The sequence below is a fragment of the Mus caroli genome, unplaced genomic scaffold (assembly GCF_978045245.1).
Source record: "Mus caroli unplaced genomic scaffold, Mus_caroli_1 scaffold_1, whole genome shotgun sequence".
In the NCBI taxonomy this organism is placed as follows: Eukaryota; Metazoa; Chordata; class Mammalia; order Rodentia; family Muridae; genus Mus; species Mus caroli.
Window position 1 is genome coordinate 87,990,289 of NW_028227256.1, and position 13,631 is coordinate 88,003,919.

Genomic DNA, 13,631 nt, shown 5'->3' on the forward strand with positions numbered 1-13,631 from the left:
AGTTACGTTGACTGGCATGTTGTAGTAGAAGCATTAAAAGCAAACTGTGGGCAGGGGAGGGTAGAGGGCCCAGCCAGGTTGGAGACTTCATGCAGTCATAGTCAGGAGGTCTCAGTGCTTTGGTGCGGAACACTGGGAAAGGTGACGTTTATGGTAATGGTGACATAGATCAGGTTAGATTTCAAAAGCTCTGTGTTCACTAAGGCTTGAAGATCAGAGTAGAGGTGAGCAGAGCCTAGCCAGCCTGCAGGAAACAGCAGGTCTATGGGCAGGCAAGGACTTAAGGATGCTCTTGTGCCCCCTTCCTAGATTGAGTGGAGTCCCTCATGCCGTTGCCTAGAGCACTGTTCTGGATTCCTACTGCTGTCTCTGGTCCACTACAGTTTCATACGGACTTAGTGTCTAGTCCCTGACCAATTACCCTTCTCTGTGTTGAGACATTGGGGTTTCCTGGGGCCTGCAGAGAAAAGATCCTAGCTCAGTTTTTCTTTTGTTTGGCCTCAAGAACTCCTGCCTCCCGCAGATTACTCTGTCTAGGAGCTCTGCTGCAGTGCTCATGAGAAGATGTCCTGTGTACTCATGTGGCACATGCAGGGCTGCTCTCCTATGGAGACATGTGAATGTGTGCTGCTCTCTCCAGCAAGGTGCTCCACCCCTCAGCATGCTGCCCTTTTGTAAACATGCTCCTGGATGTTAAGTGTGTCACAAGGATTATGTACCTTCAGTTTTGTCATCTGGGAGTGCCCCAGTTGGAACCCAAGGGACTGCTGGATGTTTGGCAGGCTGTGCCACTCCCACATCCCTAGCCTGCAGCTTTGGTCTCGAATCTACCCTGTGGCATTTGGCTGATTGGGCCATGTTTGTGCCCAGAGTGTAGCATGTGAGGAGAAAGGACCCTAGTGACAGTGCTGTGGGAAGCTGGTGGAGATGCAGTGTCAGTTCTGGTGGGTGGGCTGAGCCTGCGGTCCTGCTGGCCCAGCATGCTTCTTGTGGCTTTGTGACTTGAGTATTTGCTTCACTTAGCTCTGTGGCATAGGTAGTCCTTCACATTCCTTTACTTTTTTTTTTCCCTTTGTTTTATTTTTTTGAGACAGGTTCCTCTCTTACAGCCTTGGCTGTAAGAGATCAGCCTGTCTCTGCCTCCCGACTGCTGGTGTGGGCCTCCACGGCCAGACCACAGTCTCCCTCTAATGTGCAGTGTTTATGGTTCTTGTTGGCCATAACAGACTGGTGGTGAGATGCTAGAGAAAGGCCCGGGGACCCCTGTCCCTAGCAGCTGTATTTCCCCTGATTGCTCAGCGATCACTGTGCTGTGGCTCCCTTGCATAAAGGCTAATTTCCTGATAATTTCTCTTCTTTTCTAGGTGACTCCCCCAGCGACGCAGGTGAGAGCACTTCTGATGTGTTGGGTGTTGTCATGCATGCGCACATGTCAAACGGGGTCTCAGCTCTGTGCTTAAAAACTGTTTTTTACTTTAAAGAAATATACCTGATGAATCTATTTTGCTGTGTTTTAAGTTTCCATTTTGTATGTGGGCCATACACATTTCTGCATTTGAATTTTGAAAAGGTCACATTTCAGGATTCTTTCTAGTGCATAATGTTTGTTTCTTTTTCTTTCTTTCTTTCTTTCTTTCTTTCTTTCTTTTTTCTTTTTCTGGGTTTTTGGTTTTTCGAGACAGGGTTTTTCTGTATAGCCCTGGCTGTCCTGGAACTCACTTTGTAGACCAGGCTGGCCTCAAACTCAGAAATCTGCCTGCCTCTGCCTCCTGAGTGCTGGGACTAAAGGCGTGCGCCACCACGCCCAGCATAATGTTTATTTCTAATGTTAAAATTCTAATTTTACTGTTTTTTTAAGTATAAATTTATTTTGTTTTAAATAGTAGAATAAATTCTATTGTCTTAGTAATTTTGATTTGTGACTTGTTGGCTTAGCCTTTTTATTAAAATGAAAAACACTGTGTTTTAGCCAGATGATCCTGCCCACTTCCAATCTCAGCACTTGGGCGGTAGAGCCAGGGAGACCTCCATGAGAGAGCTCCAGGCCATTCGGGGCTACATAGTAAGACTTTGTCTTAAAATACAAACAAAATTATGTACTGACTATTCAAAGAATACAGCACCCAGTGTAATTGTGGATACTTTAGAAATGGAGTCCAGCGTGACAAAGTGAAAGGCATTTGATGGTCTTTGTTTTTATAACTGAAGCACACACACTCCTGGGGCCCCCGAGTGAGTGACTGAGATCTGTCACTGCACTCTGTGAGGAGTGCACATGTGAGTGGGCTAGAGTTTCTGAGCGATTGCCACACTGTCTGTCTGTCTGTCTGTCTGTCCGTCTGTGCACGCTGTTCCTTTCCTCAGGCTCAGTTCTTTTGGCTCCATCACCCTTTAGTCCTTGGTCAGCCACTTTGCATGAGCAGAACTTGAGTGTGCCCACGTCCCCGAATGTCCACATTTAGATGTCTGATGTCTGTCAGTTTTAACCTCATCAGTGATGGGTGAGAAGAGTTCATTTGCATTTCAATTATTTGATTGATGCCTTTTCAGATGTTTATATTTAATTTGTTGATATTTATATTTATTTTTAATAATAAAAATATTATTATAATTTTTTTTATTGTAAATTTATTTTTGTTACTATTTATTTTTACTGTAAATTTATTTTTGTTACTATTGAATTCCTTTTGAATGCTGATTGGATTGTCCCCTGTTCAGAAGTAGAAGCTGGACCTACTGGCCAGGATAAGCCGGAGGTGACGGAGAATGCAGAAGTCCCCAGTGAGCTTCCCTCCAGCCTCAGGTGTGTCCTCTGCTGGGATTTGGGATGTGGTCATGCCTAGGACAAAGTGTGGGACTTCCTGCCATAGCATCTGCTGCCCAGTCAACACTTGTTCCGTGGCGTAAGGAATTATTTGTGCAAAGCAAGAGGAAACTGCCTGTCTAGTTTTCTTGTACCTGAGTTGGAGCATTGTACAGTTTGGAGAAGTTCCTAGTAATGGGAAGGCCTGTGGTGCTCTGATGAATGGCAGCTGTGCCCATTGAATGGGGCTGGTGTTCCTCTGCAGAGTGTCTGAGTGTCATGCCGACCGTGGCATGGAAGTGAGTGAACACTAGTGCTGGCCTGGCTGTTTGTCCTGCCACTTTAAGATTTGTGTGTGTTTCACAGTCTGTTTTTTTCCTTCCAATATTTCTTTAGAAGAATACCTCGGCCTGGGAGTGCACGGCCAGCACCTCCCAGGGTCAAACGACAAGAGAGCACAGAGGCACTGGTGGTGGACAGGTGAGGCTGCCTGGCCAGGGGGTTCTAGTCACACTGAAGCCACGCTCCCCAGTGCTGGACTTGGGCCTGTGCTGAAAGACTTGGTAGGGTGTAGTACTCAGTACTTGGTAGGGTGTAGTACTCAGTACTAGGAAAAAGAAAAATGTATTTTGAAGAAACAGAGGATTAGATCACTGCCTTAAACCACAGAGCAGCAAGCATTCCAGATTGGCAAAAAGGAGAAATACGTGCGTTCATGTATCGGATGCCTCAGAACGCATGGGCCAGCACTGGCTGTGTTTCCCTGACCTCTAGATAGAAGACTGTCAAAGCGTAAAAAGGAAGAGAGCTGAAGGTGTGATTGTGCAAAAGTTAAACAACAGGTACTCCGAGCTGAAAACACGGCAGAGGTATTGGATAGAGGCGTGGCCCTGTGAAAGGTGGTGGTCCCAAGTCACGTGGCCCACAGGGCCCACATGTGCCACCCTTGGTCTATTTTAGAGTCAATGTCAGCAAACAGGGCAGAGCCATAGGACCAGAAAGGCTGGGGTAGAGGCTGGGGTGGCCTGGAGCTCCGGGCAACATGGAGGCTGTTGTGTGGGAGGTGATATTCTCCCTGTTCCCACTGTTCCCTGAGATTTCCCTTCACCTGTCTGGGGCAATGGCAGTTCAGCTCCTTTCTGAGAACTGTGGTATTTCCAGATGCAAGGGGCTGACAACAACTGGTGGCTGATGGGTCGTCACTTCTAATGTAATCACTCTTGCTGCTTAGGTCGGGAAGTGGTAAAACTGTCTCCAGTGTGATCATCGACTCCCAGAACTCTGACAATGAGGATGACGAGCAGTTTGTGGTGGAGGCTGCCCCTCAGCTGTCAGAAATCGCAGACATTGACATGGTTAGTTCCCCCGAGGGCCCTGTTCTTAGTCACACGTTCAAAAGTGAGGACTTGGCTTTTCAGCTTATGTAGACACAGTTTCTCTAATTTTCCAGTGAGCTGTCTAGTGTCTGTGTTTTTGTTCTTTATTTATTTTGAAGTAGCAAGGCTTCCCTGATCTTTCTCCTTTGCGCTCAGGTGCCGTCAGGGGAGCTGGAGGATGAGGAGAAGCATGGTGAGTATGGACCAGTGCTCTGGCTCGTGCGTGTGTGGGCTCTCTGTGTCCTCTGAAGATGCAAGTGGCCGTCCTGTGCCACAGGGTCCTAGGAGGGACACTGTTGCTGCTGCCATGTGGGCCTGGAGGAGCCATAGACCCCGACATCAGAGTGGGCTCCAAGCATAGTGGCATCGTGTCTTGTCTGTCCAAGGCACTGTGTATATACATGCTTATATGCACACATGAACATGAGAATAGAATTTGTTATGTAGCCCAGGCTGTCCAAAACTCTCCATTCTCCTGTCTCAGCTTCCTAAACAATGGAATTCTAGGCATATGCCACATCCAACTCAGTTTGGTTTTTATTCATGTAAATCTTCCTGTGGCTTTAAGGTTAAATGCCCATAGCCAGCTGCACTGAGAGGTGTACATTTGTTTTGTGGTTGTTGTTATTTGCGGCAGGGTACCATTGTGTGGCTCTGGCTGGCCCAGACTTCACTGTGGAGACCTCCTTTTGATCATTCTCTTGCTCTGTCTTGTGAATGTTGGGACTATAAGTTTGCACCACCCCACCCAGCGCTGAGGTCTAAGACTTCTCCCTTGTTCTTTCTCCCTATATCCCTCTCCCTGATAGTGCAGGTGAAAATGTGACGGTGGGGGATGGGGGCTCATAAGAGAGGGCAGCTCATGATAGAATGTTGACTGACATTCTGACACTTCTCTTCATCCCCCCCCCCATTATCCACTGCTTCACCCCTCTTCCCATAATGTTCCTAAGCCTTGGAGGGCGGATGAGGGGTAGATGTCCCATTTGTGGCTGAGCTTCTGTTGACACTTTGGTTGTGAGTTTGCACATCGTCTGTGCATACAGAGATACAGACTTAGTGGGTAGTTTGATGCTATGTCCTTTTAGTGGAAAAGAAGTTTTCCTCTGGGGCTGGCAAGATCCCCAAACATAAGTTTTGGGCCAGATGTACAGCACTATATTGAACTTTCCTTCTGTGCAATGGGTCTCAAACTCAGTCAGAAAGTGGCTGGCTGCCTGCATAACACTGGTGCCACTGTAGCACCCATGGGTGCATCATGCCACCCTGGCCATTGTTGAAGTTCACAGGATTCACAGCTCGGTTACAGTGTTGATAATACCACACCCAGCATCGTACATAGCCTTGTAAAAATATTTTTAAGAAGATGATTTTTCATAAGTCATTTACACCATAGAGAATTCTAAAAGAAGTTTAGTGTTCCTGCCCAATCTAAAAGAGGCATCAGCACTGTGAAACCATTGTAATCGCTGTTTGCATGGGTAGTTACATTTTGGGGTGTTAATCACATTCCTTTTTATTTCCAAACCTCCTATCTGGACCCTGTGACAAGCCTCTGGGACCCTGTGACAAGCCTCTGCCAGTAGAAGGTGCTGCTGTGGTTTGTCTTAGCATCCAGAGGAAGGCATTTTGATATGGAAAGAGGAAGGATGAGAATTCAGCATTTATCTCATCTTGAGATGAGATCCAAGAGTAATGAGTAGCTTCCTGGGGCAGATGAGAAGCCATAGCTGAAACCTACTGATTTTTAACAGGTGGGCTCGTGAAAAAGATCTTGGAGACGAAGAAGGATTATGAGAAATTGCAGCAGTCTCTCAAGCCTGGTGAGAAGGTAAGGAACAGGCCTGACATGGTCGTTTTAAAAGTCCTTTACATGTTACAATGTTCATTGATTTAAAATCAGTAATCCAGTTCACGTGCTTCAGTGCCGTTCCCCTCATAGCTGAGGCACAGAGAGTTTGCAGCTCTTGTCTGTGGAATCCTGTTCCCGGTTCCCTAGGTGGTGTTTGGGCAGCGGCTGTTTGGGAGGCTGCTGTGTCTTCATTGCACAACGTCCCTCTGTCCTGGCCTGCTCATTCTTCCTGGCTGCTGTGAGAGTGACAAGCTGACTGTTGACCCTGGGTCAGTGTGGATTAAGAGCTGGGAATTTGTAGGCCTGCATCTTACTGTGAGTGCTGTGTGTGTCTTGCTCCTAAGGCCTTTCTTACTGGTATGTTTTTTTTTTTTTTTTTTTAATACCGTCCTGTCTGCCGTCAGCCCCCAGGAAGGTCAGAGGCAAACACATGAAGCTTCCACAAAAGAAAGGCTAAGTCATACTAAGAAGGAGAATGGGACTAAGAAGGTGAATGAGTTGGTGGCTGCGGTGGTTTCAGTGAGAATGTCCCTTGTCAGATCTGACATCTGAGCACTTGGTCGTCAGTTGTCGTTGCTGATGCGTGCAGCCCCTGCAGTGAGATTGCACTTGTTACCTTTTATGCCTTGTAAGGCTGAAAAGTCTGGGAATTTAGCTGAGATCTCTGTGAATTTAAGGCCATCTTGATCTAGAGACTGAATTCTGGAACAGCCAGGGCTACACAGTGAGACCTTGTTTTAAAAAAACAAGCAAATAAACAACAACAAACCAAAAGCAAAATAAACAATACAAAGCTGAGTGAAAGCCCGGTAATTTCCATTCAGGTTGTATTAGTTTCCTTTGTTTATTTCTTCGATGACTTTCCACCTGTTGTAGCTTCAAACACTTCACCCCTAATGACACACACAGCCTTCTCATGTGACCTTTTAATTAAGGCAGATAGTCTGCAGTGAGTTCTGTTTAACTGAGTTCCCTAGGAGAGGGATTTTGGTCTCTTGGTGATGGGGGTGTCATGCCACAGATTCTTACTTGACCGCTAGGTGGCGTGGTGTCACCAGCCATGTCCCAACTCTCAGGGAACGCTCTAGAGTGTGTGGTCTTTGCTGCTGATGCTCAGTCCCAGACACAAGTTTGTTTGTTTGTTTTTGTTTTGTTGTTGTTGTTGATGGTGGTGGTGGTTTCTTTTTGGTTTTGTTTGGTTTTGGCTCAGTTCATCTGTGGTTCTTATATTCTTTGAGTTGATTACTTAGGGACATTGTTTCCATTGACATTCTGTGGGGGTAGGGTGGGAGGACAGAGGGGACATACTTACTGTTGTTTCCTCAATGACCTTAATAGCAGTGATATAACAGTAGTAGCAGCAGTAGTAATTATATTGCCATGATTTGTTACCTTCACAAAAGCTTAAAGAGGGGTCTGTCAGTTGGGGAGCTTGGGGTTGCTTTATAAGGAAATGAGGTGATGACTTTTTGTTCTTAAGTGCAGAGCACAGTCATAGTCTGTCGTGTGGCCTGTGCATTCTTACCTTGTCTGCATAGTCATTCAGGGGAAGGGGACTGGGCCTCAGAGTGAGTGCGTGTGCAGAGCTCCGGGGGCACAGCTGCGGTGGGCTGGGTGTCTGAGGCTGGGAGGGCTGAGTTGGTTCTTGGTGAAAGTGACACTGACATTGTTTCATTCACAAGTCGTAGTAGTTAAAAACAAGGTTGTGGTGGCCAGAGCTGGACTGCATGGTATCTGTGTCTCTGAGAAGGACTGGTGCAGAGGCTGCCTGTGAGATCCAGTTGCTGAAACAGGATCCCGGAGTGTGAGACTGGCCCGTGTGCTTTCAACGACGCAATGAGAGACTTCTACTTAAAAAAATCATGAGCGAACCCTCCATCTCCTAAGCTATGCTTGGTGCATTCCTATCATCCCAGCACTCAGGAGGTAGAAACAGAAGGATCGGGAGTTCAAGGTCGCCCTTGGCTACATAGCATGTTTGAGGCCAGCTGAGACCCCATCTCAGAACAAAACAAAACCCAGACCTACCAACCAAAGACTGCCTTGTGCTTCATACTCAGCCCCTGCCTGTGGGTTGCACCATGGACAGTTGTCGCTAAGGCCTTTATGCTCAAATCTGAGTAGAATGGCTTTTAAATGCAGATGTAATTAGCTTTCTTTGGTGCTTACATGCCTTCTAAGCATGGATGGGAACCCTGGAAGCTGTGGGCCAAAACACAACTTTCTCCCTTCAAGTTGTTTTCCCCAGGTTTTCTGTCACAGAGACAGAAAGCTGAGTAATGCACACATGACCTAGCAAGTGTGCATCAAAGCATTTACTTAGAAAGAATGAAACTTACATTCACACACAAAGCAACCATCGTCGACCCAGTTTCTCCTGCCTGGCACCAGGCATTGCTGATTAAACTGCACTTAGAGCCACTGGTGCTTCTGGACACACTTTCATGTACTCATTGCCATCAGAATGTCACCTTCAGTGACGTGTCTCTGTGTCTCTTGTCCCTCTTCTGATTAGATTGTCTGCTTGCTGCTACTGAGCTTTTATGTTCTCTGAATTGTGTTTCCTACATGTGTCTTTATGCAGTGTATGATTTGCCAATATTTCCTTTGTCATCTCAGCTCCTTTTTAAGGACTCTGCAGGGTAAACTTTGTCGTTTCTGATAAGTTCATCAAGTTTCCCTTCTGTGGGACCTGCTTGGGGTGCTGCCTCTAACCTGTCTAGCACGATCCTAAAGGCATTCTCTTCCTCCCTGCTATATCCAAAGGAGAGATCACTCATCTTTGAGTCAGCATGGAAGAAGGAGAAGGACATCGTTTCCAAGGAGATAGAGAAGCTCCGCGTGTCCATCCAGACCCTGTGTAAGAGTGCGCTTCCCCTGGGAAAGATCATGGACTACATCCAGGAGGACGTGGACGCCATGCAGAATGAGCTGCAGCTGTGGCACAGCGAGAATAGGCAGCATGCCGAAGCCCTGAGCCAGGAGCAGAGGTGGGGGCTGTGGACGGACGGACGGGACGACGGGTGACAGGGTGGGGGGCGCCTGAGTGAGATACTGACAAACTCGGAATTGTAACGGAAAGGAAGAGAATAGCTCCTGGAGACAGGATTATTAGAGAGGTACCTGGTGTTTGTAGAAGCATGTGACTATTAACTTGTAGGCTTTTGTCCTTCAGAACATGTGATTTGACTGAATGATAGTCTGCAAGTCCATGTTACAGAAGAGCTGAGTCATAGCTGGGTCTGTTCTTTCCTTTCCTCCTCCTTCCCTCCCTTCCTTTTGATGTTTTGTTTTGTCTTTTGAGACAGGGTCTCACAGTTTAGCCTGGCTAGCCTGGTATTCATTTTGTAGACCAGGTTGGCCTTGATCTCACAGAGATCACCTGCCTTATGTACAGTGTGATTAAAGGTATATACCAGCATATCCAGCTGAAATTGCACTCTTTTTTTCCATTTTTTTCAAAATAACTTTTTAGTAGAATTACATTCCTTTTCCTGTTACCATTCCTCCCTCCATTCCCTCAAATTGATAGCATATTTTTTATTAGCATTGTTACATACATCTACATATATGTATGTATGTGTATGCACAAATATAGAACTGTACCTCCTGGGCTGGTGAGATGGCTCAGTGGGTAAGAGCACCCGACTGCTCTTCCGAAGGTCCAGAGTTCAAATCCCAGCACCCATATGGTGGCTCACAACCATCCGTAATGAGATCTGACGCCCTTTTCTGGTGTGTCTGAAGACAGCTACAGTGTACTTACATATAATAAATAAATAAATCTTTAAAAAAAAAAAAAAAAAAAAAAGAACTGTACCTCCTAAGTCCACTTTTGTTGTGTGTATGTGGTTTCAGGACTTACTGATTTTCTATTGGATAACTAATTTGGGGGCTCTTTCTTACTAGTCTTATATTAAAGAGTCTCGTGCATTTTAAAATATGCCACATGATGGGACATAGGACATCACCAATAGTATTGATGCTGATGCAGCACGTACGGAGTTAGCCCAGAGAAAGCCTCCCTTGTAAAAGTTGATCCTGCTCTCATGCAGCAGTGTGTGTGTGCTGGGGTAGGGACTGGCTCTCTGTGTTGTACTAATGGTCTACTTACAGGCTTTACAAGCCTGAAAGGGAGAGGTGATGTTCGACTCCAGCGTTTTGAAGTATATCCTGTGCTGGGTCCAGTGCTCAGCCCAGCAATGAAGCGGTCAGCTGACCCTGCTGAACCAATGAGCCAGGCCTGGGCCGAGAGTCTGTGTAAGCCCTGTGAGTGCTATACTGAGGAGGGTGTCTCCTGGCAAGGAGGCACTGGTGCAGGCTGTGTCCGGTGTCTGTGGGGCCTTGGCAGTCCACTTCCTTGCTGCTCCTAGGTCTCTTTTGTGTGTGTACTGTAAGGATTTCAAGCCTGCCACTGAGGAGAGGCTAGCTCCTCTTCATTTTACTTTTTAAGGGAAGTCTCACATGGGCTAGGGGAACAGCTCTGGTAGAGTGCCTGCCTAGCATATGAAGCCCTGGGTTCCCTTCCTGCTTCTGTGGGAAGGAAAGGAGTAAGCCACCAGCACCTCAGGCCTGCCAGCTGTGCGTGGTGCCTGTCGTACCATCCTTAGGGGTCTGACACTGAAACCCCTCCCTTGGGTGAGGCCAGCCCTTTGCTGGAGTGAGAGGCACAGACAGAACTGATGGGACACTGGTGTCTTCCCCCAGTATCACAGACAGTGCGGTGGAGCCCCTGAAGGCCGAGCTTTCTGAGCTGGAGCAACAGATCAGAGACCAGCAGGACAAGATCTGTGCCGTAAAGGCCAACATCCTGAAGAATGAGGAGAAGATCCAGAAAATGGTGCACAGTATCAACCTGTCGTCACGAAGGTGAATGGCCAGCCCTGCAGAGATGGAGCTGTCTTCCTCATGATGGACAAGGGGCAGGAACTGCCCCTCTGAGCCCCAGTCTGCTGAGAAATGGCCTGCTGTGCCCTGAGCCAGCTAAGGTCAGAGCCTTTGGTTTAGGCACTACACTTATTAAAAGGCTGTGTTTTCTTCCTTCCAGCTACAGTGCTTACTACTTAGAGCCTCCAGCTCGCCTTTGTGGGAGGGCTTATTTCTTTGTTTTTTTTTTTTTTTTTTGGCAAATACATTTCCTGCTGCAGCCTGGTTGACTCTGTACCCTGGTGTTCTGGCAGGTAAGTTGTTTCATCCTACTAGGTAAACAGCAGGCCCGGAGTTGTGCTTTTGAGTCTCCCAGGACTTCATACTAGCACTGAGCAAAGGACAACTATGAATTTTTTGGTGGGTATTTTATAAATAGAATGAGGCCTAAAATGGTTAAATTGCCATTTTCATTTCTACCTGAGGGTGTCATGTTAGCCCGTGTCCTTGTAAGGTGCCTGTCACCTGGGCCGGGTTGCTGCTCTCTTATTGTATAGGCTTCTCTCTGCAGCCTCCCCATGACCCTGCTGTCTGCATTCTAGCCCTTAAAGCTCATAGGTTGAGGAGGAGAATTTAGCCCAGCCTTTATGGGCATTGTGTGATGGGAACCTGCCTTGGCCACCGCCACAGCTTTCTGCAGCCTCCGGCTTACTCCGGATGGATGGATAAGCAGTCCCCCAGGCCTCCTTAAGAGGACATTGTCGCATGAAGGGCTGACATGGTCCTTCTGTTTGGTGAAGGTGTGCTCTACAAGTTGGGAGTGAGGAGAGACTGAGAGGAAGAGAGCACTCCAATTTACATTTTGTGTTTGTTTTCCTTTTTAAAAGACCCTTTTTCAAAAGCAAAAGTTGATTTTTTTAATGGTTTATATTCAGTTTCTCACCTACTGTAAATACTCATTAAGGTCTTGAATTACTGTAAGAAGGATCTCACTGTGTCTGGAGATGTTCTTACGGGCGTAAGGTCTGAAGTGGTCTTCCATTTCTGGGTATTTCTTATGTGCACTGCATCACACCCTGGGATGTGTGAAGACTGCCTTAGCACAGCCAGGGTTTCTCAGTCAGTGAAGGCAGAGCCCAGCTCTTGCCTGGGGGCCTGGACAGTGTGAGATGCCCTTCTGCCCCTTAGCCTCTCCTGTCTGAAGCACACCGCACCACCCTGCCAAAGAGATGCTTCCACATAGTGTAGGGGAGGGAAGCATTGCTTGTCAGCCAGCCTTTTGTGTGTTCATGAGCTCTTTTCTACTGAATTAAATGACTTAGCCATAACCCTAAGTGGACCCCATATATACCAACGTAATATATATACACATATGTATATATATCCTTTTATGAATTTGTATATATGAATAGAATTTTTATGTTGAGAAAATTACATACATTGTATGTGAGTAAAATTTTATATGCTGTAGTCATCAGATTGTATCACAAAGTTTTATTTTTCTTTTATATGTAAATCATTAAAATAATCACCTATTTTTCCTATAAGCGTATGGACTGTCAAATTTAGTTGATACAGAAAATAATGTAAACTTTTGGATTTTTAACTTTTCAGATGCATACAGGGGAAATTGCTTTTTGCTCATACTGTGACCTGTCACCTGTCTTGTAGTACTTGACATCTCATAAGCCTGCTCATCCTTTGCCAGAGGGCTAAGATTGTGACGGTTCTGAAGGCCTGTATGTGTACCCGTCTCTGCATCTTGGGGGATGTACAAATTAAGCCCCGATCTTCTTTGGTATTTTGAGAGCATACAGGAGCAGGATTCCTAGTTGTCTCGTGGTGCGATTTATAAGTTTCCCCCAGTTGTGTCCCAGCTGTGGTTTGTAAGTTTCCTAGGATTATAGAGTCACACTTTAGGGATTTGACCTTAAAGATTCAGCTGACATTAATCTGTGCTTAGGGGAAATGTGTAGAAGTACCATGACTGTGTGTCAGTGTGTGTATGAGTGTGTGTGTGTGTGTGAGAGAGAGAGAGAGAGAGAGAGAGAGAGAGAGAGAGAGAGAGAGAGAGAGAGAGAGAGGAGAGAGAGAGAGAGAGAGAGAGCGAGAGAGAGAGAGAGAGAGAGAGAGAGAGAGAGAGGAGAGAGAGAGAAAAGAGACAGGGCCCAGTCAGGAGAATGTTCACTGGGCAAGTGTGAGCATCTGAGTGGGAACTCCCAGAACCCACATAGAACAATGGTAGCAGACATACGTCTGCAACTGCAGAGCCGCTACAGCAGGATGGGAGGCAGAGACAGGAGAATCCCTAGGAACTGGACCAGCTAGCTTGGTCTGTGCCCTAGCAAACAACAAGAGCCTGCCTCTGACGAGGCAGAAGGTAAGGACTAAGAGCCACGGTATGGTGGTGCTGCTGCCTTCCCATGTGTGCCTGCCCTCACATATACCCAGACTCTCACCGCTCGGGGCGAGCACTCAGACTCTAGTCACACTGTTCTCCTCTCAGTGATCAGCTTGACAGCAGCGAGTGAACTGTGTGAGAGCAGAGGCCCCCTTCCCTGCCAGTCTGGGTTCTGTGGGCAGGTAGCTCATCAGTGTCGGCAAAGGACTCTGACCCCAACTCCAGACTGGCCTGAACCAGCCAGGTTCACCCTGTTTTTGATGTGCACAAATAAACCAACTTAGCAGACAGAAAAATGCTTAAGCTACGAGTTTTAAGCATTAAACTGGTTCA

The 13,631-nt window shown here is 46.8% G+C and overlaps 1 protein-coding gene across 7 annotated transcripts in view; it reads left to right on the forward strand.

Annotated features, from left to right (window-relative positions):
* Window positions 1-12,445, forward strand: part of Ift54 (intraflagellar transport 54) — a 34,751-nt gene extending 22,306 nt beyond the window's left edge. For 4 of the 7 annotated variants that reach the window (XM_021173525.2, XM_021173538.2, XM_085839545.1 and 1 more), the window contains 8 exons: window positions 1,365-1,385; window positions 2,719-2,803; window positions 3,200-3,283; window positions 4,035-4,158; window positions 4,336-4,372; window positions 5,934-6,010; window positions 8,798-9,021; window positions 10,739-11,154. In XM_021173525.2, the coding sequence (XP_021029184.1) occupies window positions 1,365-1,385; window positions 2,719-2,803; window positions 3,200-3,283; window positions 4,035-4,158; window positions 4,336-4,372; window positions 5,934-6,010; window positions 8,798-9,021; window positions 10,739-10,904 (818 nt within the window). In that variant the 3' untranslated portion in view covers window positions 10,905-11,154. Of the gene's footprint in view, window positions 1-1,364; window positions 1,386-2,718; window positions 2,804-3,199; window positions 3,284-4,034; window positions 4,159-4,335; window positions 4,373-5,933; window positions 6,011-8,797; window positions 9,022-10,738; window positions 11,155-11,178 lie in introns of those variants that run through there. The other 3 variants (XM_085839542.1, XM_085839544.1, XM_085839546.1) reach the window with 2 other exon arrangements.
* Window positions 12,446-13,631: the final 1,186 nt, after the last annotated feature.